Source organism: Haplochromis burtoni, unplaced genomic scaffold (assembly GCF_018398535.1).
Source record: "Haplochromis burtoni strain Fernald_Lab_line unplaced genomic scaffold, NCSU_Asbu1 Contig_253, whole genome shotgun sequence".
NCBI classification, from domain to species: Eukaryota; Metazoa; Chordata; class Actinopteri; order Cichliformes; family Cichlidae; genus Haplochromis; species Haplochromis burtoni.
The window spans coordinates 95,680-122,244 of record NW_024582614.1 but is presented as its reverse complement, the minus strand read 5'-3'; the positions used below and the strand labels follow the sequence as shown (position 1 = coordinate 122,244).

General features: G+C 39.1%; 3 protein-coding genes across 3 annotated transcripts in view; 1 reads left to right on the top strand and 2 right to left on the bottom strand.

The window, feature by feature from the left end:
- The window catches only part of LOC121811907 (mesothelin-like protein), a gene marked incomplete in the record, with an annotated part of 36,506 nt that extends 34,985 nt beyond the window's left edge, over positions 1-1,521 (bottom strand). Inside the window, 3 exon segments of the mRNA XM_042227319.1 lie at positions 1,029-1,123; positions 1,203-1,393; positions 1,477-1,521. Of these exon segments, the coding sequence (XP_042083253.1) occupies positions 1,029-1,123; positions 1,203-1,393; positions 1,477-1,521 (331 nt within the window).
- On the bottom strand, positions 971-20,130 carry LOC102302472. Its single transcript, XM_042227298.1, has 45 exons — positions 19,997-20,130; positions 17,621-17,718; positions 16,157-16,175; positions 16,012-16,045; positions 14,561-14,683; positions 14,133-14,332; positions 13,946-14,049; positions 12,386-12,498; positions 12,001-12,228; positions 11,802-11,876; positions 11,461-11,699; positions 10,737-10,821; positions 10,453-10,596; positions 10,123-10,325; positions 9,923-10,032; positions 9,710-9,828; positions 9,435-9,611; positions 9,052-9,083; positions 8,378-8,475; positions 8,218-8,240; positions 8,025-8,046; positions 7,906-7,933; positions 7,736-7,814; positions 7,498-7,644; positions 7,157-7,365; positions 6,342-6,442; positions 6,126-6,244; positions 5,842-6,018; positions 5,715-5,746; positions 5,517-5,614; positions 5,260-5,276; positions 5,147-5,168; positions 5,036-5,063; positions 4,852-4,936; positions 3,940-4,086; positions 3,615-3,826; positions 3,409-3,512; positions 3,045-3,163; positions 2,776-2,931; positions 2,323-2,537; positions 2,154-2,239; positions 1,683-1,819; positions 1,477-1,600; positions 1,203-1,393; positions 971-1,123 (listed from the first exon to the last, which is right to left on the bottom strand). The coding sequence occupies exons 2-43, from the start codon at positions 17,670-17,672 to the stop codon at positions 1,550-1,552; spliced, it is 4,569 nt and encodes a 1,522-aa protein (XP_042083232.1). The 5' UTR covers positions 17,673-17,718; positions 19,997-20,130; the 3' UTR covers positions 971-1,123; positions 1,203-1,393; positions 1,477-1,549.
- Positions 20,131-24,547: 4,417 nt separating this feature from the next.
- Positions 24,548-26,565, top strand: part of ears2 (glutamyl-tRNA synthetase 2, mitochondrial) — an 11,477-nt gene continuing 9,459 nt past the window's right edge. Inside the window, exon 1 of the mRNA XM_005938484.3 lies at positions 24,548-24,978. Coding sequence (XP_005938546.1) covers positions 24,795-24,978 — 184 coding nt within the window. The 5' untranslated portion in view covers positions 24,548-24,794. The remainder of the gene's footprint in view (positions 24,979-26,565) is intronic.

Here is a 26,565-nt window from a genome sequence, read left to right as displayed (position 1 = left end):
GTATTTATACTGTATGTGTACTATACTATGTGTATGTGAATAAAATAAAAAAAATTTTTTAAAGAAAATGACTCTAAAGGAAAAGCAAGTCCTGAATAAAGGGTTGCTAACTGCAAAAAATGAAGATCTACCAGTGACAGCAAAGGAGCTAATTACTTTATATGTGTATGGTTGTCTGAGCTCTTTGTTATCATGTTAATGCTTTGCTTCTTTCTCGGGTATTAATGTAGCAAGGCAGAGAGTGACAACGTTGGCTAATATCAGCAAACCTTAAGAGATATACTGTATCCTCATAATTCACATTACTGAGTGTATTGACTTTGTTCTACTGTTACACACAGTTGAGTATTAGATATATACAGATATATCCAAAGCACAGCAATCTGTGGTGCTGCAAAATGAAGGGAAACTGAAAAATTGCAATTCCCTGAATTTTGTATTGTTGGAATTAAATAATGTGCAGTGCCTCAATAATGCTATGCTTTTTTAATAATAAGTGTTATAAAGTTATATAGTGTATTTTAAGCGGACACAGCCCTGAAAAATAAAGGCATGAGACCAGGTGTCCTTGGGAGTAGAAAGCTGCAGACTCTCGCTCATGTTTGCCTGTAGATAAGAGGGGACCATCTCTAGTGGAAAGTTACTGAGACACTGTTGTTTAGACTAGAATGAGAGAGCTTCTATAATAAAACTGTTAGGGGCACAGCAGCATTTTGGGATCGGCAGCGTGTCATGCAGGATGCATCTCCCTTCTAGAAGTAATAAAGTATTAAATGGTCTACTGAGCAGTGTTTCGTCTTCCATCGGATGCCTCTGAGGAATCAAAAGAACTCGGTGAAGTGTTGTTATTAACAGTGTACAACTAAATTTTCCTTTTAATTTAAATTGTGCTCAGGCAGTTGTGCTTTTAGGTGACATGTGGTTGTTGTTCAGTTTCATGTAGAATATCATTTGATCAATGTCTTTTCCCCCCCACTTGAATTAGCATCCCACTTGATCCTTGACCCTGGCATTCTTGAAAGACTTACTTGAGCCGACGTAAAGGTAAGTCCTGATGGTGTTGTACACGTCTCCCCTCACAAAGTCAGCAGTAGTGTAGTTGTATACCCCAAGGACTGAGACACTGAAACACAACAAATTTAAATCAGAACACAAAACAAAAAAACATATAAAGCAGGATTTAGTGCTGTAGTAAAACACACAGTTTTTGGAAGGCCAGGCAGGAGGTGCTGTTTATGACACTGGGACTGATCAGGCTCTTTGTGAGGAAGGGCAAGTAGTTCTTGAGGCGTTGGTCAAACCAAGCATCCACCTCCAACGTTTGGGTGCTGCTGAGGGCCATGGGCCAGACGCAGGGCAGGATGGAGCGCCTCACCGCTTCCGGCAGAGACTCCTGGAGGCAATGCACAGATTAATGTGTTTAATCATTGCATTGTGTTTGCATTTCTGCGTGTGCTTGTGCCTTGGGCTACGTACAGTTTCTAGAAACTGTGGTGTCTGGCTGTAGCTGTTGAAGAGCATGCAGAGCTGTGCGTTGTTGTCGACAACATTAGGACGTCGTAGGTAATCCCCAAGCTCCGATGGAGGTGGAATTCATGATCTAGAAGATTAGAAGACATAAATTAAGACATTCCCCTCTTGCTTTATCATATTTACTCCTGATATCTTTCAAGTCAACACACCAGACTCATTCTGTCAGGAGGCATGAGCGACAGGAAGGCGGTGAGGTTGGGAAACTGGAAACCCATGAAAGATTGCTCCAGGAAACCATAGAAACTGGTGTTGTAGCTGTCACTGTAGCAGCGGAGAGGTGTTGGACCTAGAGGAAAAGGTGGAGACACAAACTAGGTTATAATATTGGAACTTTGCCTCATGCTTTGTTAAGCCATCTGGAATAAAATAAATAAAGTTTTACTTGTTGTTGTATTCACATAAAATGTGACAAACATACATGTTTAATGAAAAAATAACAAGAGCGAGCATAGGAGAAAACTCAATGTCTGACTCCTCTCTCACTTTCACAAGGCTGGCAGCCATTATGTTAAGAAATGTGAATGGGCTACTCGCTTACAGGAATGTTACAGCCCAATTTCATAAAGCATCCAACAAAAAAAATTAAAGCTGAGTTTACTGGTTTCCTGGGTTAGCTTTACCTCCGAGGGTCTGGAGGATTTGATCATAGATTTTCTGCTGTGTGTCTGTGCTGAGCGTTGAGATAGTCATGTTCAGGTTCAGTAAACTGAAACAAAAAAATGCAAAGGTTTATTTCCAGTCAGATTGCTTAAATACTTCCATATATGGTGCTTGAAGCTTTGCGCTCACCCCAGCTGCTCAATGCTGCAGCTCCGTCCTGCCAGTATTCCAAAGTAAGGTGCAACTTGTCCTGGTGAAAGTTGTACCAGCAGGGGTGGCAGCCGGGAGGTAAGCCACACCTCTACGTCCGCATCACTCATCGAAGGAAGGGAGAGGTTTGCACGATCAAACACAACTTGCAACATGGCTGACCTCACGACTGAAGGCAATGCTACTTCAGGAGCCTGTAGAAAAAACCAAAAGTAATAATCATGTTTTTTAGATGTAACAGGTGTAACAGGACCTTCTTCAACTTCTGTGTGAGAAGACTAACCAGAAAAATGTTAGAGTTTACCATCATTGCAAACATAAACACAAAACGTATGAATGTTTTACATGTGATGAACAGATAAACTCAGCTTGACTTGACCTCTAGTATCAACAAAACACACCAGGTGACTTTATAACACGATGTATGCTCACCAGGAGAACAGATGAGAAATCATCAAAGAAGGCAGCCAGAGACTGGTCAGGCACATATTTCATCACCATGTTGACTTGCTCAGAAGTTGTGAGCTGTCCAGGTGTTGTGGACACCTCGGCTAGCTGTCTGACCGTGAGCTGTGACAAGGCTTCCATCTGCATATGAAAACACACATGTTGTCAGTGACAGTTGTGGTTATCACAGAGGGAAACCCCACCCCACAAGAAAACAGATGTAAAGACAGAAAATGCAGTGCATCATAACGCACCACTGAGAAGTTGGAGTAGATCGTCTGAATGTCCTGGAACGTCGCAAGATAGGCAAAACCTCCCATGTTCACCTGCAGCCATTGTGCACTGGTGGCAATGCCTGAGCTGCAGGCGGGGTCTGAACCACAAACACACACAGAGGAAATTCAGCTTTATTGTGCTGAAGGAAAAGCATCTATCATACATTGTTATGTCACTTTGCAATACACGTGACCACCCTGGATTACTGTATTCCTGAATCCCACCAATTCTACCAACATGTGTGAATGTTGGATTAATTCAGATGTGACGTGAACAATACATAGACTGTAACTGTTAATAGGCTGCCATTGATTGTTACTGGGCTGTAATACAGCAGTGTACCTGTGCTGTTGTTCCTGGTCAGGAAAACCTTAATGAAGTGCGTGTAGACAGACATCTGCCTGGCAAACGTCAATTGTGGCCGGAGTTGACTCAAAATCTGCAGACTGAATTGAAATTGGGATTAGATTAATTAAAAAATGGCAGGCTTTTGGTATACCAAGAAAGGCAGTCACATTTGATGTAATTTGTATGGTCTAATTTCTTACATGGCCTGGTAGGAGCTGCAGGTCAGGTTCTTTGTGGAGATACATGAAAGGAAGTCAGGTGAAACAGCTGGCAGAAATGGGAGAAGGCGGCGGCCAAACCACGTCTGGATGAAGGCTGGATCATTGAGGGTGGCCATGCTGACAGTATCTATTCGGAGTTCTTGTATGGTGTCCAGAATCACGGACACTGCTGGGTTGTTGGCGTCCAGAGTCTATAACAAAGATCAAAATGTGATGTAACTACTGACTTTTCTTATCTTTCAACAACAGACGGTTTGCAGAAGGTTCTTCTCGTCTTACAAAATATTATGTAATGCTTTCATACCGTGTTGACGAGCAGATCCAGAGCCTGGTCCAGGACCTGAGAGGTTTCGGAGAGGACAAGTTTCCAGACAGATTTGGACCCACTCGAGCTGGAGTAGCGGTTGCACTTCAGTATCATTGCCAGCTGTTCTGCTGTTATTGTTGACAGCTGCGTGACGACAGAGAGCAGTTTAGACTGTACAGTGAAAGTGAAAACGAGCTGAATCACAGACGGCTGTTGACTTATGTGACGCTTTTTTCTTTTTGCTTGGTCAGGCCTCTTCCGGGAGAAAAGGAGGCCCTCAGGCCTCCGGCCTCTGGGCCCGGCTCGGTTCACTCACACTCAAACCTTTTGAATACAAGCGCGCTGATCCACACAGGTGTTCACTGTTCATAGACATAAACTACACCTTTATTGGCTGCTACTTCCAAGCACATTGTGCGCTGTCGGTCCTGCTTGCTACACAACAACATTCAATATTTAGTATTTACTGCTGTTTACACTTAGCTAGATTAACGTGATGGTGTTGTGTTTAGTATGTTGCTCTGTTTTTTTGCTTGTTTTCTCTTCTTTTTCTCTCAACAGGTGATCCAGGAGATTTTTTTTCTCTTCTTTCTCTTTTTAAGTGCCCTTTCTCACTGTCCCTCTTCCCTTCTGTTTTTCTTTTCCTTCATCTTTCTTTCTCCCTTTCCTATCCCTCAGTCATGTCTGTCCCGTCTGTAACAACTGAAAATAAAATAAAATAAATAATAACAACAAAGGTCGATCAAATGGACCAATACGGCAAGGCCGTGATGATCCATTTGGCAAAGTAAATCCATTGGGTATCCTTGTTGGTCTTCAGACAACAATTCTGACGGCTAAAGAACCAAATGGGACAGGCAAAAAAATAAATAAATAAATAAATTAAAAAAGATTATGTGACGCTCTTACCGAGGCACAAGCCAGTTGCTCAACGGCCAAGTCACAGAGGTTTCCACTCGTCTGTGCACTGGTGAGTTGGAGCTGGACTGCTGTTCTGTGGTTTCAAAATAAAACATGTGATTGGTACTTTGTTGACATCTGGGACAACGTTGCATAAAAAGTAAACTCTCCAACAGGTTCGTGTAAATCCTACCTGTTCAAACCGATACAGATTTCCGTTTCTGTACCAAAAAAGGAGAAAAAAAGTTATAAATTGACAATAAAAAAAATTGCATTTTTATGCATAAAGAAGTGGAGAACTTACCATTTGCCGTGCTGACATTACACTTGTAAGAGAAACAAACACAGAGCACATTACAAATCGACTATATTAAGACTAATGTAAGACAAAACAAATAATCTAAAACATACAATTACCTCTCCAATGATGCAGTCTGAAATAAAAACACAGGAAATGCAAATCAGTTTAATGTATTTAAAAAAAAATCAGTTCAGTAATAAGCTACAGTTAGACTGGATGTTATTCCTGACGCTTGCTGATTATTGACAATTTACATTTAGCGTGTCCATAGAGTAGGTGGTGTGTGGAATAAGATGAAACAGTGAAGAGACAAAGCTGGATATAAGACTTTGAGAATTAGTGTTCTAAATCTTTATGTTGATGTAACACTCACCAGGTGGTAGTTGGTGGGATAGAGCCTCTTTAGTCTGTGTGATAGTTGCAACAAGGCCAAGAGAAACCACAGGTATGGCCAAGTCCAGTCTGGCAAACCTGTAACATGTAAACACACAGATTTTAATCATAGTGCCAGATTATATAAAATAGTTTAACCACTTCAAAAGTGCCGAATATAAGTAGATGTGAAACTCACAGCGTTTTGTATGAAGAGCAAGTGAAGTTTTCCTTGGAGGAGAAAGAAAGCAAACATCATTCATTACTTTAACAAGCACAGGAAAGTAAAAATGATGACTTAACAGGAAGGCAGTTGCTCTTTTTACCGGGTGAATGAACACGGTGAGGTTGGTCAGGAACTCTGTGAATTTATTCTTTTCAGCAGACACGGTCAGGTAGTCAAAGAGCGCGTTGATGATGACAGCTTTGTCCGGCAGATTTGGAAGCGACAGCGACAGCAGCTCTGCGCTCTGTTGTGCAGTCAGGAGTGTCAAGACTTCAATCTAAAAGGAAATATGGAACAAGTGAGAGTTATTTCTATTAGTTCCCAGCTTTGTTTGTTTGTTTGTATTTTTTAAAATCACGTCAATTAACCGAAGTCCCATCTCACAGGGTTGAATTGTGGGTTGAGATGGATCAGCTCAGTGAGCGACAGAAGTGCTGAAAATGGACCGAAATTCTGCTGTATCCACACTGCAGTGCTGTTGGAGGTGGACACACAGCTGGAATCTAGAAGAAGTTTTTAAAAAGTAGAAATAACTGTAAATGATTGATTTTTAATTTTATTTTTTTAGTTGTTAAATTAAAATACGAAGCATGCGCGTACCTGAGCGTGGCTGCGTCAGGAACTGCAGTATGAAATCCTGCAAGACCAACTGCTGCTGGTTTGAGGTCATCTGGTTAAACTGGCTGATAAACGTCTGCAGTCTGAAAATGAAATCACGGCAAAAAGAAAAAAGAAAAAAGAAGAGAACTAAATAACCAATAACATTTTGTAACTGAAAAACAAATTTATATTTGTACTGCATGGATATAACAGAGAACCCTTTGGATTTTTGACTAAACCAACCGTTGTTGTATTGTTGTATTTCGACTCTTGATTTAGTCTCATCTGCGTGCCTTCTACACTTCCTGTCCTACGTGTCTTTTTGTTCTTGATGTTACAGCGAAGGTTGGTTTACTTTCATGCCATGTGCCAGCTTTACTGACTTGTTTGTGATTTTCCAGACTGTTTTCATCTGATAATGAATCGTTATTATCGCTTCCTTACATTTACGACTGATTTTTTTTAATGTAATTACTCATCTTAAATATGAAAAATAGCAAACTAACAGCTAACTGAGATTTCATTGTAAGTAAAACTGTGAACTTTTGCAGATTAATTCTCTCTGCCATGCCCTTTGCGTCTTTCTTTAACAACTCCACACTCCATTCACTGACAGTTTTTTTTTTATTAATGGATACGACACGAAATATTCTAGACCTGAATGAAGTTCAGATCAAATTTAGAAATATTAATTGCAGAAATCCTCTGAAGGGTTCATCTTCACAGATGAATCTTGGAAATCAAAACGTGAACTGTGAACCACACTGGATGCATGCTGTTGGGATTGTGCAGCAGCAATTCTGACAAATACTCACATTTCCTGGTATGACTGACAGGTCAGGTTTGTGCTGCTGAGACAGCGCAGAAACATTCCTGATGCGTAAGGCAAGAAGCTCCTCAGGCGGCCTGAGAACCACAACCTGATAACTTCGCTGTTCTGCAGCTGCTCATCTGTCAGCAGCGACACTCTGATCTCTCCAATCACATCCAAAACCTGTGGCGCTGATGGAATCACGGGCATCGGCTAAACAAGAGATAATTGAGTTATTTGAGGCGGATTAACTTTTCCCCAGGTCACAATTCTTGTAACTTAGTGTTTGAATGATTCATTTCATGAATCCTTATTTGTTTGTTAAAGCTTATTAAAGTCATTAACCATGTTAGCCAGGATGTCCAGGGCTGGGTTTAAAACATCGGAGACTTTAGTGAGCAGGATTTTCCACAGAGTTTTGGAGTGGGCGCTGTTCCCAGAAAGATTACACATCAGAAGAGATGCCAGTTGATTGGCTGTGAAGTTGTCCAGCTGGATGTGTGAAAGAGACAGAGGGCGTGTAGTTATTCTCTGCAATAAACAGTAATGAGTCCTCACCGGCTCTGTTAAAGTAAATCATTACCTGTGCACAGGCATATTCCTCCAAGGGGACGTTGCAGGGAACTTGATTAAAGGTGTCCAAGTAAGACAGCAGATCAGAGCTTTGGGTCACACAAGACAGGAAATACACGTCAGAATAGAAAACAACTGCAGTAGCATTGCTTACTATGTAAATCCTATTAAAAGGGTTACCTGTTGACTCCTGCACAGCTCTGAGTTTCTGTCAAAAAACAGAAAATTATTTCTTTTCAGAAATCACACAAACAGAATGTATTAGTGTTTACGCTGGCAACAGTCAAAAAAAGTCTTACCATTGAGCGGGATTACCGGGCACTGTAAAAGACGGGATTAACAAATTAAAACAATGATTGAAATATTATTCAAACCGTTGTGACAACCACAGCTTAAAAGCATTCAAATTAAGATGTGATATGAGCAGAAAAGACAACAGTTGTTGTGATTTGTTAGGATTTAAACTAAATTGTATAGAAGAAAAAATCTCACCCTGAGGTTCGCCGGCACGCACTCTGTCCAAATCAGAAAATAAAAAATATTCAGTCAGCAAAAGCACAGGTTTAGGTCTACTTACATGGACTAGCTTAAGCCATTACATTGTGCACTCAGTCGTTTTTTGTCTTTGTGTTTGTGAGGCAGTGAAACGTACCGACAGGTGCAATGTTTATCAGGGCTTCTATAGTGGCCCAGGTGACTGGTTCCATTTCTGGAGGCAGAGATGGTATGGCTGCATAGAGCTGTGTAAAGCTGGAATACAAAAGAACACAAAACAAAACACATACGTAAATAAAGAGTATATAGAGAGCTACCCAATCAGACCTTCAGACCTTGTTTTTGTGATGTCCACTATTGAAAGCTGAAATTAAATCTGCATTAAAAATGACTACCTGTCATGTAATTAATTTTCAACATTATCCTGTATTAATCCAGTTAATAAGCTATATTAATGCCACAATGTATATTGTAATCTCCTTTCTTTCTCTTTCTGTTTTTATTTCTGAATTAATAATAGCCCTGCGACAGACTGGCGACCTGTCCAGGGTGTACCCCGCCTTTCGCCCTATGACAGCTGGGATAGGCTCCAGCGCCCCTCGCGACCCTGAAAAGGATAAGCGGAAGCGAATGGATGGATGGATGGATGGAATTAATAATAGCAATAGCAGTGGTTCAGTTTTAGCCATTAATGCATTGCTACGAAGCCTTAGCTTGAACATGGTTGCAGGTATAGTCTGCAGTGAGAGAGTTCTCCTGATTCACTGAACAAAACAGCTTGGAAAGAATTGTGAGGCTCATTTAGTCAGAAAACCGGTTAAAGTTACTCACATTTGTTTGTAGATGTCGCAGGAAGGATTGATCTGAAAAATTGCATATTTTATGATTAATATTTGAGAAAGGCTAAAGCGTGCGCAACACCTATCACAGCAAAATCTCCAGTGTTAAATTAACACTAGAGAGTGTCTATATGGGTCCACACCTCTGAGTGTTAAATACAACACTGTTGAGTGTTAAATTAACACTTTTGACAGTGTTATATGTTTAAAAGTAACCTAGTCAGTTTTGAAGATTAACAATGACTAACACCGAGCAGTGCTGATGTTCTAACACTGGAAAATAACTCAAAATGTTAGAAATATTCCAGTACACTCTCTAGTGTTAATTTAACACGGGAGATTTTGCTGTGTACACATCTCAGCCAAAGCTGTTACCTCTCCAGCGAGCCTGACCAAAGCGCTGAGGACCTCTGGGTACTTCCTGGCTGCAGGTGACTCCGTCAGGAAGTTAAACACTTGGCTGATGACAACGTCTTTCTCTGGTGGAGTTGGGAGAGTCAACAGCAGTAACTCTACCGTCTGATTTGGAGTCAGGAGGTCAAGAGCCTCCAGCTGAGCGGGTTACAAAGCAGAAGAGGAGAGCACAATTACTGTATAGTAAAATTACTGCTTCTGTTAAGTCTGAGCACATCTGTGTTTTGCAAACTTACTCCAGAGAAATAAGGGTTGAGTGTGTAGAAGTCGAAGATAGAGGCAAAGCTCGAGAAGAAACCAAAGTTGAGTTGCAGCCATTCTGCGCTGTTATTAACTGCAGAGACACACTGGGGGTCTGAAGCATTTGTACAAACATTAACATAAATGCCAAAGGAACTGGTTTTGTAGTATCTGTGTGTTAATCTGTGTTGTCTGTGTCCTCTTCTTACCCGAGGTGTTGTGATTTAGCAGGAAGGGGTAGATGAAGTACTCGTAGATGTTGCTGCTGTACATCGGATCAGCATCCAAAAAGTTCATGCGTTCACTGAGCGCCGCCACACTGCACACAGCAGGGCAAAGACAAAGTGAGAACGACTGCACCAAACCACGTTCTCGTTAAATGAAAGAGAAATGAAAACGGTTGACTCACAGGGTTTGGTAAACGGGGCAAGAAAAGTTCTTGGTGCTGAGGCAGGAGAGGAGCTCTGGCTGTACGTCGGGCAGGAGGGGCAGCAGCTTGACCTTGAACCAGAGCTGGATGAAAGCTGGGTCCGTCAGGTGCTCCTGGGTCAGAGTTGCTGAGTTTGACTCGCTGAAGATCTGCTTAAACTCGGATTCCAACTGCGTGAAGTTCTACAGAGGATGAAGAACGAGGAAACATTGATTTGCTGAAGCTGCAATGTGTGTAGTGAAAACACAAGCCTATGAAAGCAATGTTGTGAAGCTATAAGTCACCGTGGAGCTGTTGGACAGTACTCACTGCTGTGGAGAGCTCCTTGATCAGCAAGTTCAGACGTTGAGTCAGCTCTAGAACCAGCTTCAAGACGACGGCTTCTGTCATGGTCAGGTTGTTACGAGCAGCGCAGTGCAAGACATGAGCCACGTTTGCCACCGCGTCGGTCAGCTGACGGCACGGAAAGAAAAATCATCGGCACAGAAATTAGAAAAACTTTTGACATTCAATTTTTTTTTTATATGTCAGGAATTTAAGTGAAGAATTCAAAACATTCGAGTGTCAATAATCAAAGGTAAATAAAACCTCACCCCGCAAGGGCTCTTATCGAGGGTGATGCTACAGACATCCTGGATTTCAATCACCGTCATGTTGTCCATACTGTTGTCCAGACGGCTGCACAAAAGTAAAGAACACACTTGAACACAAAAGACATAGTGATGCATCATCTTACAGCACAGCAACGTTCACACTGACCATGCTGGCAAACAGACACATTTTAAAAGGTGTTCTAGCACATGTGAAATTGACAAAAGTTCCTCAAAGAGTGACAAGTATGAAAGTTCTACAAGGAACGTAAAACTGCAAATTGTAACATTGACTTAGTGAATTTCTTCTGACCTTGAGTGACTATGAGATGCTCTTATATATATTTCTCCTCACATTTTGAAACCAGATAATTACTTAATTAGAAAAATAATCATTCCTAAATGGTGCTAAAGCCTCGTACTGCTAATTACTGTGGTATTTATTTAAAGATTTGTTTTAGTTGCAGACTGGCTTTCTAATACCACTCTTAGCTTAATTTCAGTCTGCACTAATACGTAAGAAGAAATTGAGCTTTTAAAAGCACAGCAAAGAGAATGGGGTCACTATACAGCATAGCAAACCAAAAACACAAGCTAAAACAGGCTTAACAGAGCGTTGCTGGATAGAGCTTTAGAGCCGCTGATGTGTCTACATAACTGATGCATTATTGATAGTTTTCCTATTTTCAATGGAAGCCATTAATGTAAATGAGGAATTCCGACTTACAACACTTCGTGGAAAGCGAGCGTGATGTTTTCATGCATCAGGAGTTCTTCATCGGGCAAAAACCTCCGTAACAGCGGCTTCACAACGTAATGATACCAGTCTACTACATTTGTCACATCAAACTTAGGTCCCTCTGGGACCTCAGGTGCGCCTGGCTGGTATTTGCCAGCCAGCTCAGAAAGAGTCCAGTTGAGCAGGAACTGGGTCAAAGTGGTGCTTCTTATATTTGACGGATTTCTCTGGAAAAAACAGGTCAGGGGTCATTTTTTCTAACTGGCTGTAGAGCTGTTTAGACAGCTTAGGGAGTGGCAACACATGAGTGTGCGCGTGTGTTTGTGTACCTCACGTGTGAAGGACACAAAATTATGAACAAAGCTCCCGATGGGTTTGAAGGCTGACATGAATCCATTTACGACCTGGATGTGCAATGAAGCAGAGGCTGTTAAATTTTACTGAATTAAATTTTTTATGAATATATTTTCTAGAGATGAAAACATCTTCAATTATTTTTGCAGGTGGATGCACACTCTGTTACTGTACCTGTTGGAGGCCTGGCTGATGTGACAGCTGTACTGGATAGGAGGGTGGGTACCCAGGGGTTGTCCAGTTGGGGCCCCATCCAGGGCCAGCAGTGGGTGATGGGCCAGATTCCCCTGTTAGCAGACTGTGGAAGACCAAGGCTAATGTGCCATTGTCTAAACTGGCAACATAAGGGCTCATGAGCAGCTCGGCCTTTTGTGCTGGAGACAACAAGTTAAGAACCTCCAGCTGTGAATGAAGAAAAAAAAGGAGTAAGAGAAGAAGAACAGGAAGAAGTGTGGAGCAGCGATATTTGTTGTGGTGGAGTTCTCTGTAGTGTCCAGATTGCCATAAAAACAGCTGTATAAAATTCATAAAATCTTAATTAAGGCTCAGTTTAACTCACTCCATTGAAGACCACATTGAGCTCTGAAAAGTCCTTCAAGCGGGCCATGACACTGAAGGCACCAAAGTTCTTCATCAGCCACTCCGCACTGCCCTCATCTGGCCTCACACAGCCTGCACACAGATCACACATTGACCGACTGTGTACATACTAGCAGTTAGCTCCAACATTTGAACAAACTGAAGCTTTAATTGTGACTTAATGAATTTCAGTCTGTCTGCAGACAAATGCAGATTGTCAAAGATAAAAACTGCAAACATATTTTAGTAAAACATAGCACTTGATTGGTTCTGATGCTTTATTGTCTAACATGAGAACTTTAAGATAAGATAAGATAAGATAAGATAGAACTTTATTAATCCCTCGGGTGGGTTCCTCTGGGAAATTCGATTTCCAAAAAAGCACAGCAACGACCGAAGTTACAGAGTTACAATCAACTTTGCTTCTTCTTTTAAATTAGATTTTATCCATTTTAAAAACCCAAATAACTTAATTAAGAACAAAACACATTATTAGCCCTAGCTGCACTTTGACCCTGTCCTCTGTTGTTTAATTTCTGGACAATGATTTTCCTCTTTATCACAGAAGAATGCAATCCCCACCCCATTCCCTGCTCAGTGTTCCCTGTCGGGGTTTTTGTGTGTGTGACTGCTCCAAATCTAGTAAGTTTGGTGCCTCCTTTTTTTTTTTATTAAAGCCTTTAAACACTTTAAAAGCTATTTCTATTTGTTTTTTCTGTCTACAAATGTTGTATAATACCTCAAAACCCACCAAATAAAGACCTCAAGAAAGAAACACAAGTTGTTGCAAGAGGCTTATTTGGACGTTATTATGCAAACAGGCTTTTTGCATGAATGACATTTATAACATCGTTGGCACCTTCAGTTAGTGACAGCTGCTAATTTGGTACAGAAACATTCAAAACTTTTGAGAAAACCTATTTATTTGTTGTTTTGAACACATCCACACACCCTTTAGCAAACCTCAGTAAATGATTAGATGCTTAGCTGTGTGCTGTGCTGTCTCCATGCCAGTACAAGCAAGAAGCAACTTTGTTGCTTGTGAAAGAGTTGTTGAGGGTCACATGATAATGAGAGACACTTCTAGAAAAAAGTTGTAGGAAATACCATTGCATGCCTTTGAGTTGTAAATATGTAAATATTAAGTTGATGTTAACATGTTTGATCTACAAAGACTGGCACTGTAACTTTCATGTAAAGGGCCACGGTGTGAGTGTCTGAAAGGCGATACAGATACATTTCATGGCACACGGTCATTTCCAAATCTGCTTGCAGTACTTTAACAGCTATTAGATAACACTTTGATAACCTGTGTAAGTACAATTTTGATAACACATGCACAATGCAGCGCTTTGGCCTATAGCAGCAGTTACGATAAATTAAGGTGTAGCTGGAATATGAACGTGAAACAGTTTCTATTTTTGACCTTAACTTGCAAAGAGTGATTAAATGCTAACCTCACAATACCGTGGGACATATTTGTACTGAAAGTAAAGTCTAGTTTATAGGAAGAAAAAGTTATTGGTATTAGACACGTTACCATCAACTGTTGCCGAAGACAGGAACGGGTACATAAAGAATGTGTAGATCCACTTTTGCCTGACTGGATCCATCTCAGAATAGTGTTGACTGAGCTCCTCCACTCTGCGAGGAGACGTGGGATGTTGGATTATTATACTAAAATCTCAAAATTACAGAAATAAAGATGAGGACAGTAAGAGGCCTACACAGTCTGGTAGGTGGAGCAGCTGAAGTTCCTGGTGCTGAGACAGGACAAGAACTGCTTGGTGATGGATTTCAGGAGCGGTTTCATGTTGACCTCCAACCACATCCTGACCAGATCTTGATTTTGTAGAGCGTCTGCAGTCAAGTCTAATTCCAGAGCACCCTCCACACTCAAAATTGGTCCTCTTGTCATGCTTGATTTCTGTGGCAACAGTGATGGAGAGGCTTTATTCTCACATGTTTCACCAATAAGCTACTCAGCATTCATCTGCTTACATGAAACCTACTGTCAACAGGATTTATAAGTTAGTGACCAACAAATAATGTCAGTGTTGTGACAGAATAAAAAAACAAACTTAGTCCATCCCTGACTGGTCATACTGGAATTTGTAACATCTGTTCTTCTGCTGAATGCTTGTTGAAGTCATACCATAAACGTGTACACATCCATTGTGGCTTCAAGAATTCCTTTCAGCTTTCGCATTTCATCTGCGCCCGTGTCTGTCGAAGGCAGGCCCACACACTGTAAGAAGTTCGAGGTGGCGTCTGGGACCTTGAAATTTATGACAAGTGGAAAAATTACTAAGATGGAAACCAAAAACAAAAATAAAATTTCAATAACTAAAAAGCAAAAGCAATGAGATTAATTGTGCCTGATTGTCTGATTGTGATTTATTACACTGATTGCCTGGTTGCATGATTAATAATTCCTCTCATATAGTTGTACATATGAATACTTTACTGATCCCGCAAAGGAAATTGCTGTATTATGGCAGCAGCATAAAGAATAACAATAAAAACATCATTGTTTAAAACACCACAGCACCACACTGAAGGCCTTATTATGTGAAATAACTGTTAAAATAAAAAATAATAAAATAAGACAATAAAAATGATCTGAATTATTAAAGCAAGATATATAAAGAGTTTGTTTTTAAATGTGACTATGTCAGAAGTCCTGAAGTTACTGTTGTCATTTAGTTTAAACAACAGGTTCACTCCATAGATGGCGCAGTTTTTATGGCAAGTGTATCTGATTTAGGTGTGCTGAATCTATGCTGATCGTTGTTATATACATATACACATATACAAATACAGCACTTAGTTTGTTTCCAGTTGCCCTGGGGAGATTTTGTTCAGATGCATATCTTAGCGAACTTTGGGCTGACACTACAAATCGGAACAATATTATGCTATGCTGTGAGATTTATGCCACTTGAATTAATTTCTAAACTGTCTCCTGTTCTTATAATAAGGTAGGTGTTGTTAATTTAGCTGCTAGCTAGCTAAATTAATCTTTTTACAACATTTGCTTAATGCTCTTAAAACAGGATATGTCACAAAATAAAAGTTATTAAAGTAGAAGTGATTTAATTCAGAAATAAAATGTATTCATAGATAACACAGAAAAATATTTTCAATATTAAAGAAAAATCTTTAATATTGAAAATATTTGTCATGAAACATAATCTTTCATCTTCTTAATGTGATAAAGCATTTCGCCATACTCGCGTCAAATACTGGGAAATCTATTGTTTGACATGTTTACCCACACCAGTGCACTACCCAGTGTTTTCACAGTCACTCTTCAAAAGTATTTAATCAAGCTCAGTGAAAAAAAACGATGTGAACAGGTCATGAGCTAATCTTGATCTTTTTGGTATGCGTTTTGGGCAGTTTGACAACTGTAGTCATAACAAGAATCTCATGACGGTACCTGTGATCTCACAACCACGCTAACAAAATAATATCCTAGCCATACTGACTGTTTGCATATATTCAAAGTCAGCTCAACATATGTTGCATGAAGAATAGAAAGCAATAACAATATGACGTTTGTACTTGTAGCTTTGTGTTGTGTTGTGCTACAGTTACACTAACCTGTGTGCAGGCATCTTTTGTGCATACTCCATTACTGCACGATCCACCAATTACAGAAAAGAAAGATTATACAGGTTATTGCATTTAGAAGAGTGTAAAATTTACAAGTGTAAATATTATGTCTGTTTCTGTGTCCTGATCTTACCTCTGTGCACTGGATCCTGCTGTTGGGATAAGACAGAGTTGCATGTTAGAGCTGAATCCTACCAATGCATTTCCCCAAAACTTGTTTAAGCAGCAGAGTTTGGAAATTATTTAAGTCCTATTTTTAATGCAAAATTAGCCAGGAAATAGCATACCAAATGTTTAAACTCTTTTCTTGTTTTTTAAATTGCTGATTTAAAGGCTGTGTGGGGCTAATTAGTGACATGATTTAGTATAAATGATTTGGTTTGAGTTTTTCAGAAGCATACAATCCACACCTCTCAGTTACAATTTTACACAAAGTCCCAGCTTGTTGTTTAATGAGGTTGTAGAAGGGCATCAAAAACCACCCGGATTTGTATATTTGTAATAGTAAAATGCTTTTTTTTCTCTCTTGAGTGTATATTATTAAAATGCTGATGCTAAAAAGAAGCTCCTATTCTATTCTAAGAGACTGGTTACAGAGAAGTGTTGAAACTGTCAACAATACTGGCATCATATACGGGAGAAGATGTCACAAAATGACCAAGAAGGTACACGTAGCTTTAAAATTGTGCTGCTGAAATAATATTTGGTCAAAATGTTTCTGGTTTTGTAATAACAATAATAATATTAATAATAATAATTTGGTTTCTGGACACCTTTCTAAAGCCCAAGGCCACCTTACAAAGCATAAAATATAAACAGTAAAAGGATAAAAACATTTTCTGTAAAACCAGTGGTAAGAATTGATTCTAAGAAATAACCTATTGTTATTTATCTGCTTAAGCCCGTTATTGTTGTCTAGAAACTACCTAAACACACCCATGAACCGCACCATTGTTGCACCATTTTGACTCATTTTCATTATTCATGGCTTAAATAAATACTGGTGTCATGAGAAAACAAATATGTATAAATCCACAGCTGAAAGTAGTCCTCATCAAAAGCATCAAAAGCAAAGTTGACAGTTACGAGAAGTTCATGAGCCACCTGAACACGAGTGGGTTTTTTAAAGAAAGAAGTATTAATATTATCTTATAAATATTAATACGTTAATTTTAGATGGTAGTATTTAAAGTGTATCATGTGTAAGTTTCTTAATCTACTGTCCAAGGCAAAATGGCCACTGGTCTTATGTGAGTGTCAGCAAAGCACATCAGCTGAGTACTTTCCCTCCACACTCTGGCAAGATTTTAATCAACATTAACTGAACCTGAGCTTGTGGGGATGAATGCAGATTTATTGTTCTAGTGCGTATTTACAGCAGCAGAGTAATGTTTGTGGGGCTACAATAGTCATGTTCCTTATGATTCATAGGTCATGGGAATAAAGGGACATGAAAATATCTCAACAACATTTGTAATGATGTGATTTTATTGTCAGTTTAGGAGATTTTTCCCCCAATCATGCCACCGGTCTTTCCTTTTAATGAGCTGCTGATTCTTATACATATATACATTAAACACACAAAACTTCCTCTTACCAAAGGAGCTCCCCAGTAGGTAAACCAATAGGAACAGGTAGCGAGCTCTCATAATGCAACCAGTCTCATGAGATGTGAGGGCTTTGTGTTGAAAATCACTGGGGAGAGAAGAAGAGAAAGCAGCTGACACAGTCATCCAGGCATTACAGGAACTACAGGCATCACATAACTAACAGGTGGATTAATGATCGGGATGTCAAAATAACTGGCACTCAGTATCAAAGTGCTATATATCACATCTTGGTCAGACATCATCAAATTAGGGGCGAACCGCTTGTGGCTCAAGCCATCTAAAGCTTTAAACATTATATAACCAATCTTTTTAGGCAAACAATGAAAAGTCAGTCTATTACTGACCTTTCACTCGAATGCCTGTGTGTTTAGTGGCTGAAAGGAATCAGGGAGTGGCTGTTAGATGTCTTACATACAGCCACCTAAAGTAACCCATAACAAAGTGACATTAAAGCATGATGGGAGAACTGAAGCATTAGTGGAAAGAATGCTGAAACCCTGCCTCACACGGCTTATAACAATGAAAACAAAGACAACCTTCACATAACCCTGCTCATAAACCACATTGCAAATTGTCATCACTAGTAGAGTGATTCCTTTAACAAACCTTCTAATTTTGACTTTTGTGGCACTTTCCTTCAGAAATGACCTAAAACTTTATCCAAATCTGCTGCTGCTGCTTTTCACAGAACTGTCCGTTTGTTTGAGTACAGTGAAATCACGCAATGCACTGATGACTTCATCGTTACGCTTGGCCGTGGACACCACTGTCACAATGTTAGGCACTTGCTTCTGTTCCTTGAGAAACATATAAAGAAGTACAAACATTCTCGCACGCAATATTGAGAGTCATGCTGGTATCTTGAAATGCTGCTCCTTTACACGTTAGTCACTCAAACCAAACATGGGCCTCCACCTACATGTCAATTCTTTTGTAAGGGGTTTGATATGGTGACCAAAAGCTTTATCAATATACATGTGATTACTTTATAAGGAGCAGCTTTGATCTGCATTTGGGAGGTTTGTTTGTTTCCACAAAGCGGCCACACACTCACAAAACATACAAAACCAACATGACTTATTTAGCTTTTTGAGTTTTTCCTCAACTGTTATTTTTTATTTTACAAGACTTTTGTAAAAAAAATTTAAAAAAGAGGTCAAATTAGATTTTTACTTATGCCACACACAATGACCATTTCTAATCCAGCAACAGTCAAAATGTAATCATTTACTAAAAGAAGAGAAAAACCTATAATGTTATAGATAAATTGTGCAGTTCTTATCATACAAATATTTTACACATCGGCTCCCCCCAAAACTCTCGCCCTGTTTATGCCTCGTCATATGTTGCAACAGCGAGAACAAATAATTATTTAAGGTTAAAATGTTTGCTCAGTATCAGTCCTCCTCCTCCTCGGCCCTTTGTACGCCTGTCGGATGAAAGACCAACACCACTGAGACACTTGCCATTTTCAAAGACAGAGATTAAGAGAAGAGGTGTGAACGTGTTGGAGAACTTTAGTACTTTTAATGCTGGTTACACAGCATAGCCAAATTTGCAAACATTTCAAAATAAACACATGTAATATATATATATAAAAAATGACATTTCAGAGTTGTTGTTTTTCTAAATGTTAGCTTGAGATATATAAAGCAAATAGTACTGCATTGTTACTGGCAGTCATCTGAACTGTCAGTTTGTGGAGAATAAAATAGAGAAGAAGAAAAGGTGAAAAAATAAAACAAGCCATCCCCGCTAAAGACGCCTTTTATGTTCGAGTAAAAATAAGTAAATATAAGAAGTACTTTATTTTTTATGCTTTACTTATAGACGTGTAATAACTTGTACCATTTGCTGTATGCACTTTGAATTTAATATTTTCCTGCTTCTGTGTTTAAAGATTTTTCAGTGTAGTATATTTTCTTATGAACAAGAGTAAAATATTTTGATCTCCTTTAGAAAGTCATATTTTTTATTGGTACCACTGTAAAGGGCACAGTGATGCCATTTCTTCGAGGATAACACACCAACCTGAAGACTCTTGGTTTAATAAGGTAGCTGTTATTCCCATGCATGCAATCCGCAAATAGCGCGTTGTCACTGGAGGTAAACCCTCGCAGGGCAAGAAAGACCAAATTATTATGAGCTGAAGGGATTTTCTGCTTTGTCTGCGTCTGTTTGCTACTGAATAACAAGCCTACATGCAGCAGTGATTAAAAACATCTCTTGAATAGAAGTAGATCTATGAGTTAAGTCTGTGATAAGCTTTAAAATGAGCAATATGTCCTTTTGATGGAGTTTCAGGGCTGAGTAGGAACTTAAAATGATAAAACAACAAATCAAATCAAAGCCAGATTTCTTACCAGATCACGTCTGTAGGTAGAGTTGTTCAGGTCTTGTAAATCGCCTCTGTTAAACACTGTCTTCTGACACTGGAGGCACCGGCGCACGAGTGAAGGGTGTGTTTCCTTGTGACTGTGACACCGGTGATGATGGCTGAATCCTACCTGTTGCTCAAGAGGGCTGGCCCTTTTTCTTTTTTTGTAGGAGTGTATCATATTGTAATCAGAGCTTTTATGTCGATGACGGCAAGGAATCTGCTGCTTTGTCTGTGAATGTGTGTATAAAGTGGAGCAAGAGACATACAGCATAAAGTTATTTCTGAATAGCAGGTTGCACTTCCACTTTGTTTTTTGGATTTCTTGGCAACTTGTTGTAGACACCAAAATAAAGGCTGACTTTTTTCCCACTGATGAAAAAGAGATTTTGTCAGTCTTCAGGCTTTCCTCTGTCATTTAGTAACTTTTGTCGTTCGCTCTGTAAAATCAACATATCTACAGTAAATGCTGCGTCCAATCATTTTGAAAACAAGTTATTTTGGGTTTTGAGAGGCTTCATTTGCCTGTTATCATAAACACATACACAGCATGGCATGCACACGCAGATCCAGTTAAACTGGTTTGCTGCTCTGGCTGAAAAGAGAAATGAACACAGGTTTTACCAGAGTGAATCGATTCAGGAAAAATGGTGTCCGACGGGTGCAGTGAGAACATAGGTCAAAGTTATTTCACAATATGAAAAAGGAGAAGAAATCACGGCATGTCTCCATTACCTTTTTGGCTCACTATAATCAAGCCATTTTCACACACGCAACGCAACCCTGAACTATTTTTGATGTCACGCACCAGGTTCTTATTACAACGTGATGTCCAGATGTACTAATTTAAGCCGGTGAATTAACGGCGAGTGGTCGCGCTGCCTCTTACTGCCAACACTTTTTACTCACCTGAACTAACATTAGTTCATTATTAAGGACATATGAGAACCTTTAGACAGCCTCATAAATCTGTCCGCAGTTCATCTGTGAGTGACACACTCTTGAGCACTTCAAGAAAAACAATACTAACTCACACTCGCTGGTGTATAACAAGTCTTATTGCTCCTCTTAAAGTTGACGGTTTGTTTATGCACATTGTTTGTTTTCAGTGTATCGTGTTACATCTCTCTAGCTACTTATGAAAAGAACATGGCTATTGATATTCATGGCTGTTTGGGAGGCATTGGGCTATTTATTTAATGAATCACAGTCAGATGTTAGGTTTAATTAACACATTGCTTTCAGGTCATGTTCAGCTCTCCTGTAAGTTTCTTTTTTTCTTCCCATTTAACTTTTCCACTTGTCATAAATTCGAAGGTCCCAGATGCTATCTTGAACTTGTTTTTCTTGAACACAACAGACACGTGCATCATTTATGGTATGAATTCAACAAGCTTTCTTCAGAAGACCAGTGAGGGATACAATGAGTTTTTCTGCTCCTTCTTTTTGTTTTGCCGTGTCACAACATGGATATTTTCCATCCCATGATATGCTAACTTACTGCTCTAAACATTAGGTTATATGTAACCATATGAATGCTGATTAGCTTTTTGGTGAAACACATGAATAAAGCCTCTCCTTCACTGCTGCCACAGACGTCAAGCATGACTGTCGGGACAGTGTTGAGTGTGGAGGGAATTAGACTTGGCAGCAGTCCCTCTGCAGCAGGGTGTCGAACTCCAGGCCTCGAGGGCTGGTGTCCTGAAGGTTTTACATATCACCCTGGGTCAACACACTTGAATCAAATGATTAGTTCATTACCAGATCTTGGAGAACTTCAAGACATGTTGAGGAGGTAATTTAGCCATTTAAATCAGCTGTATTGGATCAAGGACACATCTAAAACCTGCAGCACACCGGCCCTTGAGGCGTGGAGTTTGAATCAAGATCTGTTCAAGATGTGGATGGAGGTCAACATGAAACCGCTGCTGAAATCCATCACCAAGCAGTTCTTGTCCTGTCTCAGCACCAGGAACTTCAGCTGCTCCACCTACCAGACTGTGTATGTCTCTTACTGTCTGCCCAAAGTGGATGTACACATTGTTTATGTACTCGTTCCTGTCTTCGACAAGAGTTGCTGGTAAAGTGTCTTATATAAACAACTGTGACTTACTCTAAACTAGAATTTACTGTCAGTGTGAAACCTGTTATGTTGCACAATCCTCTGAGGTTAACATTGAATCACTTTTTGCTAGTTTTGGTCAAGACTGCGAGCAGTTTCATGTTGTAATTTAACCTAATTTGGTCCTAAATGCTGCTGCAGGTCCAACATCTGCATCTCAAAGTGCATCCATCCATGAATCATGACATTTGGTTGTAAGTACACAGGTTAACCATGAGATGTGGGATTGTGCGTCTCTTAGGTGTGACTAAGAGATCTGTTGTTGACCTACATCACCTGAGTGATCCCTCGGCGTACGGCCTCATGATTACTCCCCAGCCGTTTCTCATCTGACTTACAGTGGTGTCCCCTGCTATCACTTTGTTTTGTTTGCTGGTTCACTTCCCAGTGTTCCCCGGCTCTCTGTACCCTTGAGTTTTTTGATTCATTTTTCATCTGCCAAGCTTCTTCTGTGGTCTCAAGGACATTTGCAAACATTTGTATTTATCCCAATGTTTCCATATTCAAACCCATTATCAGTCTTGATGCTTGTTTTCTTTAAACATCACTTAACTGGTGTTTAGATGCTTTAGAAATTAAGATATTCCTCCTCAGAGAAGCAGAAGCGCTACTAAATAAACCATATTTCAAAATTATTATGATAATGGAATAGGCAACAAACAACAAGGGTCCACAACTCAAGAGAAATATTTATAAATATCACTGTTACGTCACAAAGAGTCACTTCAGGTTAAATGATTTCACTGTGTGCTCAGTGTGGTCACCACGAGCTGGAAGGAGAGCAAATAAAATTGTATTGCAAAAGTTTTGGCTCATGTAACAGTACATGAGTATTTGCTGAATGAATTACCAAAAAGTTTAATTTACTATTATTATTATTATTATTATTATTATTATTATTATTATTATTATTATTATTATTATTATTATATTTCAGTATTTGTATATAACAATACTTATAACAATATAACAAACCGTATATAGGAAATGAGAGAAGGGTTTATTATATCAGCCACCCTTGAAGGTAATAGGATAGGGAGGACATGTGGCATATTTTCTAATTAATATAATGTTGCATGGAGCCTGTAAATATCTCTAAAGTTTTTTGTTGTTGTCTTTTTTAATCTTTTGCAAAGAAAAAAAAGTGTTGGCATATGACAGAGGTGTAAACATAAGGCTCTGGACTGCAACTTAAGAAAATACCAGCAAATAGGAAAATGTTGCAAAAACACACAAAACACAAAGAAAGACAATAATGTGGCAGCTGTGAAGAACTGCCCTCAGGCACGCTTGAAAGAACTGAGCATTTATCTGTGTTGTGGGGAAGAAAAAGATGCAGGTAATGTGTGTTTTAACTGCATGGTTCATTTAAAACTGTATATACATGTTTGGTATTAACCTTCACTGTCCTATGACTGCTCCCTCACAATATTGTCTCACCCAAATCATGTCACAGTTATGTTTTGTGAGTTTTCTTTTTTTGTATGTGTGCTTTTGTGATGTTTTATTTTCTCTTTCTGATGTATTTTATGTGCTTCTGCAACTTTTTAAGTTGGAGTGCATTTGACTTTTCAGAATCGCCCAGAAAACACTTCAATCTGACCCAGACGACAGCTTTGGAAAATGTAAAGGCGGGAATCAATTTTACACATTCACATATATTTTCATAATCTTTACAGCTTGTCCTGATAAAGGAATCCCTTACAGCCATTCATATTACACCAGAAGTAAAGTTATACAGTAGATTTAATTAAATGACAGAAACGTTCCTGTTCTTTCATTATCTAATATAGATAGATTTTTGTTTTCATTTTTATTTATTTATTTTTATTATTATTTCCTAACAATATATCCACAGTAAAATAAATAAATGTGCAAATAAAGTAGGACATTTTCTGGTGATTAACAAAAACGACGACAATGGCTTACCAGAACTTTTTCTCTGATTTTACATGTTTATTTCATACAATTTAATTGTGCTGACAGAATTATTTTATTTATTTATTTTACTTTACATTGGATTTATTTTACATTGGATTTTTTTTTTTTTTTTTTAGCAATTAGAAAAACTCATTTGAAATTGGACTTTTTTTCTTATGTTGAGAAAAAAATATAAGTAAGGCTTCTTCACACTGACAGAAAGGGTATTTTCACTGGTCGGGCCAAGTTAATATTAAAGTACCATGTAAAATGAGTCTGACATCAGTAGAATAAGACAACCAAACAACCTGGATGCACGAGATAAAATAAATATTATCTCAAGTATAAAAGCTACCGGCTCTTATTTCGTTTGGCATCCAAATGAAACGATACTGAATTATACACAGAGTCAGCTGTAGAGGGGAGTACTGCCACCAGGAAACCTAAAGGAAGAAGCGAGCGCTCCTCCGACAGGCGGCGGTAAGCAGGTTTACGTCTGAAGGATTCGTTTCCGGTCGACGAAGAAGAACGTAACCTACGTAATAAACACGGTTTAGCATTTGCACATGTGAGGACAAACTTTGTCTTTTTGCTACTGTTGTTACTGTGTTGCTGTTTTTGTGCTTACTGCGGTTTTAGCAACACTCGTGGCTAACTGTGCCTAACCGCGGCCGGGTCAGCGCGCGAGGGAGAGCGTGAAAAACCCCGGAGGATGCTGCTCGTGTCCTCGTGACCTGTCATCATGTCGCGGTGGTTTAAAACCTGTACGCGGTCTTTTCTGCACAGTTTGGAGGTCCGCAGGGGGTTTCGCTGCCTCACGCAGGACGGAAACAGACGGACGGAGCTCCAGCTGCGTGCAGCAGGCGACAGGTGCTGCTCAACGGTGCAGGGGGAGGTGAGGGTCAGGTTTGCCCCCAGTCCCACAGGTAAGGTCCTTCGGTATCCTGCACGACCTGGTTGTAAACATGTGTTGCACTCATGTGTCACGGTAAATTTAGTTGAAAGAATTATGGAGAAAAAAAACTGTCAACAGCCCCCAAAATCCTTTTAGATGGATATTTTTATGCTTCAGTTTTGTTCGTCTAACTTGTGGTCTGATTGCACCCATGGCTGTTTTTTTTGATACTTTCTTTTTATTGTTTTCTTTAAACATTATACAGGGAGATGGAGTGTAACAACAAAACGGAACATAAAAATAAAAAATAATAAAATAAATTATTATTATTATTATTATTATTATTATTATTATTATTATTATTATTTTAAAAAAGGTGAAAAAAGAACGTGTTGGGTCACCATGTTTCTACAATTTGATCGTTTCTCATTATCAATGTGATGGTCTTTGTCCTGTCGAGTTTATGTAATCAGTCCATTTCTCCCCCTTTTCAATGGTATTGATCTTCCTGAGTCCTTATTTTGTAAGTCAGCTGTTCCATAATTTGTATTTCGTCTATAATATTGATCCATTCATCCCGCGATGGTGGGTCTATCTTGTTCCATTTTCTTTGTGATTGCCTTTTTACCGACTGCAAGCATAATTTTCAATATGTTTCTATCTTCTTTCAACACATTTCCCGTAATGACACCAATACATAATAATGTACAAGACTTAGATACAGCACAACCCAGAATTTTACCTAGAACTAAATGAACACCTTCCCAAAAGTTTGTGATCTTGGGACAGAACCAGAACACACTAAAGTGTGAAGGAAGTGTGTTTGTTCCTAATTTTGGGTGTTATAAAAAATCGAATTACATTTTTCCAGCAATGCAATCTCCAGACACGTGATGATGATGTTGTTGCCTGCTGCGTTTTCCAAATTTGTGACTATTCCTCATCAGATATGTTCACTCCCAACTCTCTGTGCCACAGTTTTACATACATTGTTGTACACCCTCTTGACTCCATTATATGCTCGTAAATTGTAGAGATTATTCCATTTTCTTTTTGCATTGTAGGCTTCAGTTTTGATTATTGAATTTTTATCCAAATTTACACTACGTTTTACTTCTTTATTAAAAAAAGTCCCTAATCTGCAAATATCTATCGTGATCTTGATTGCTTAGATCATATTTTGTTTAATCTCCTGGAAGTTCATAAAATTCCCATCTTTAATTAGTGTACATATTGCTGTTAATCCATTAGGAATCCACTGTTTAAATCTTTGGTTCATACAACCAGTAGAACCCTTATCATAAGCTGTCCATCGAGGCGGTCTGAGCTCTTTTACCAGTTTGTATTTTCGTACCAGATTAAACCATATTTTTAACGTAAACTGAGTGACTTAATTCAGCTGTTTAATTACACTCATTGCTTCTTCTGTCTCCCATAAGGCTTTGAATTTCTCTTCCTTGTACTGATTTTTCTAAATTCTTCCATTTGGCTTCATAATCATTGTCACACCAACAAATTATATACCTGATTTGTGCAGCATGAAAGTATGCATAAAGGTTTGGGAATGCCAAACCCTCCTTATCCTTTCTTATCTGTAGTGTTTCAAATTTGATTCTCA

Excerpts from the sequence above, each read along its gene's own strand:
- LOC102302472 (XM_042227298.1), bottom strand. The coding sequence starts at position 17,672 with ATGAGAGCTCGCTACCTGTTCCTATTGGTTTACCTACTGGGGAGCTCC. Across the intron at positions 11,877-12,000 it reads ATCAGCCAGGCCTCCAACAG|GTCGTAAATGGATTCATGTC; the intron begins GTACAGTAACAG and ends TTGCACATCCAG. Across the intron at positions 10,597-10,736 it reads TCGATAAGAGCCCTTGCGGG|CTGACCGACGCGGTGGCAAA; the intron begins GTGAGGTTTTAT and ends CCGTGCCGTCAG.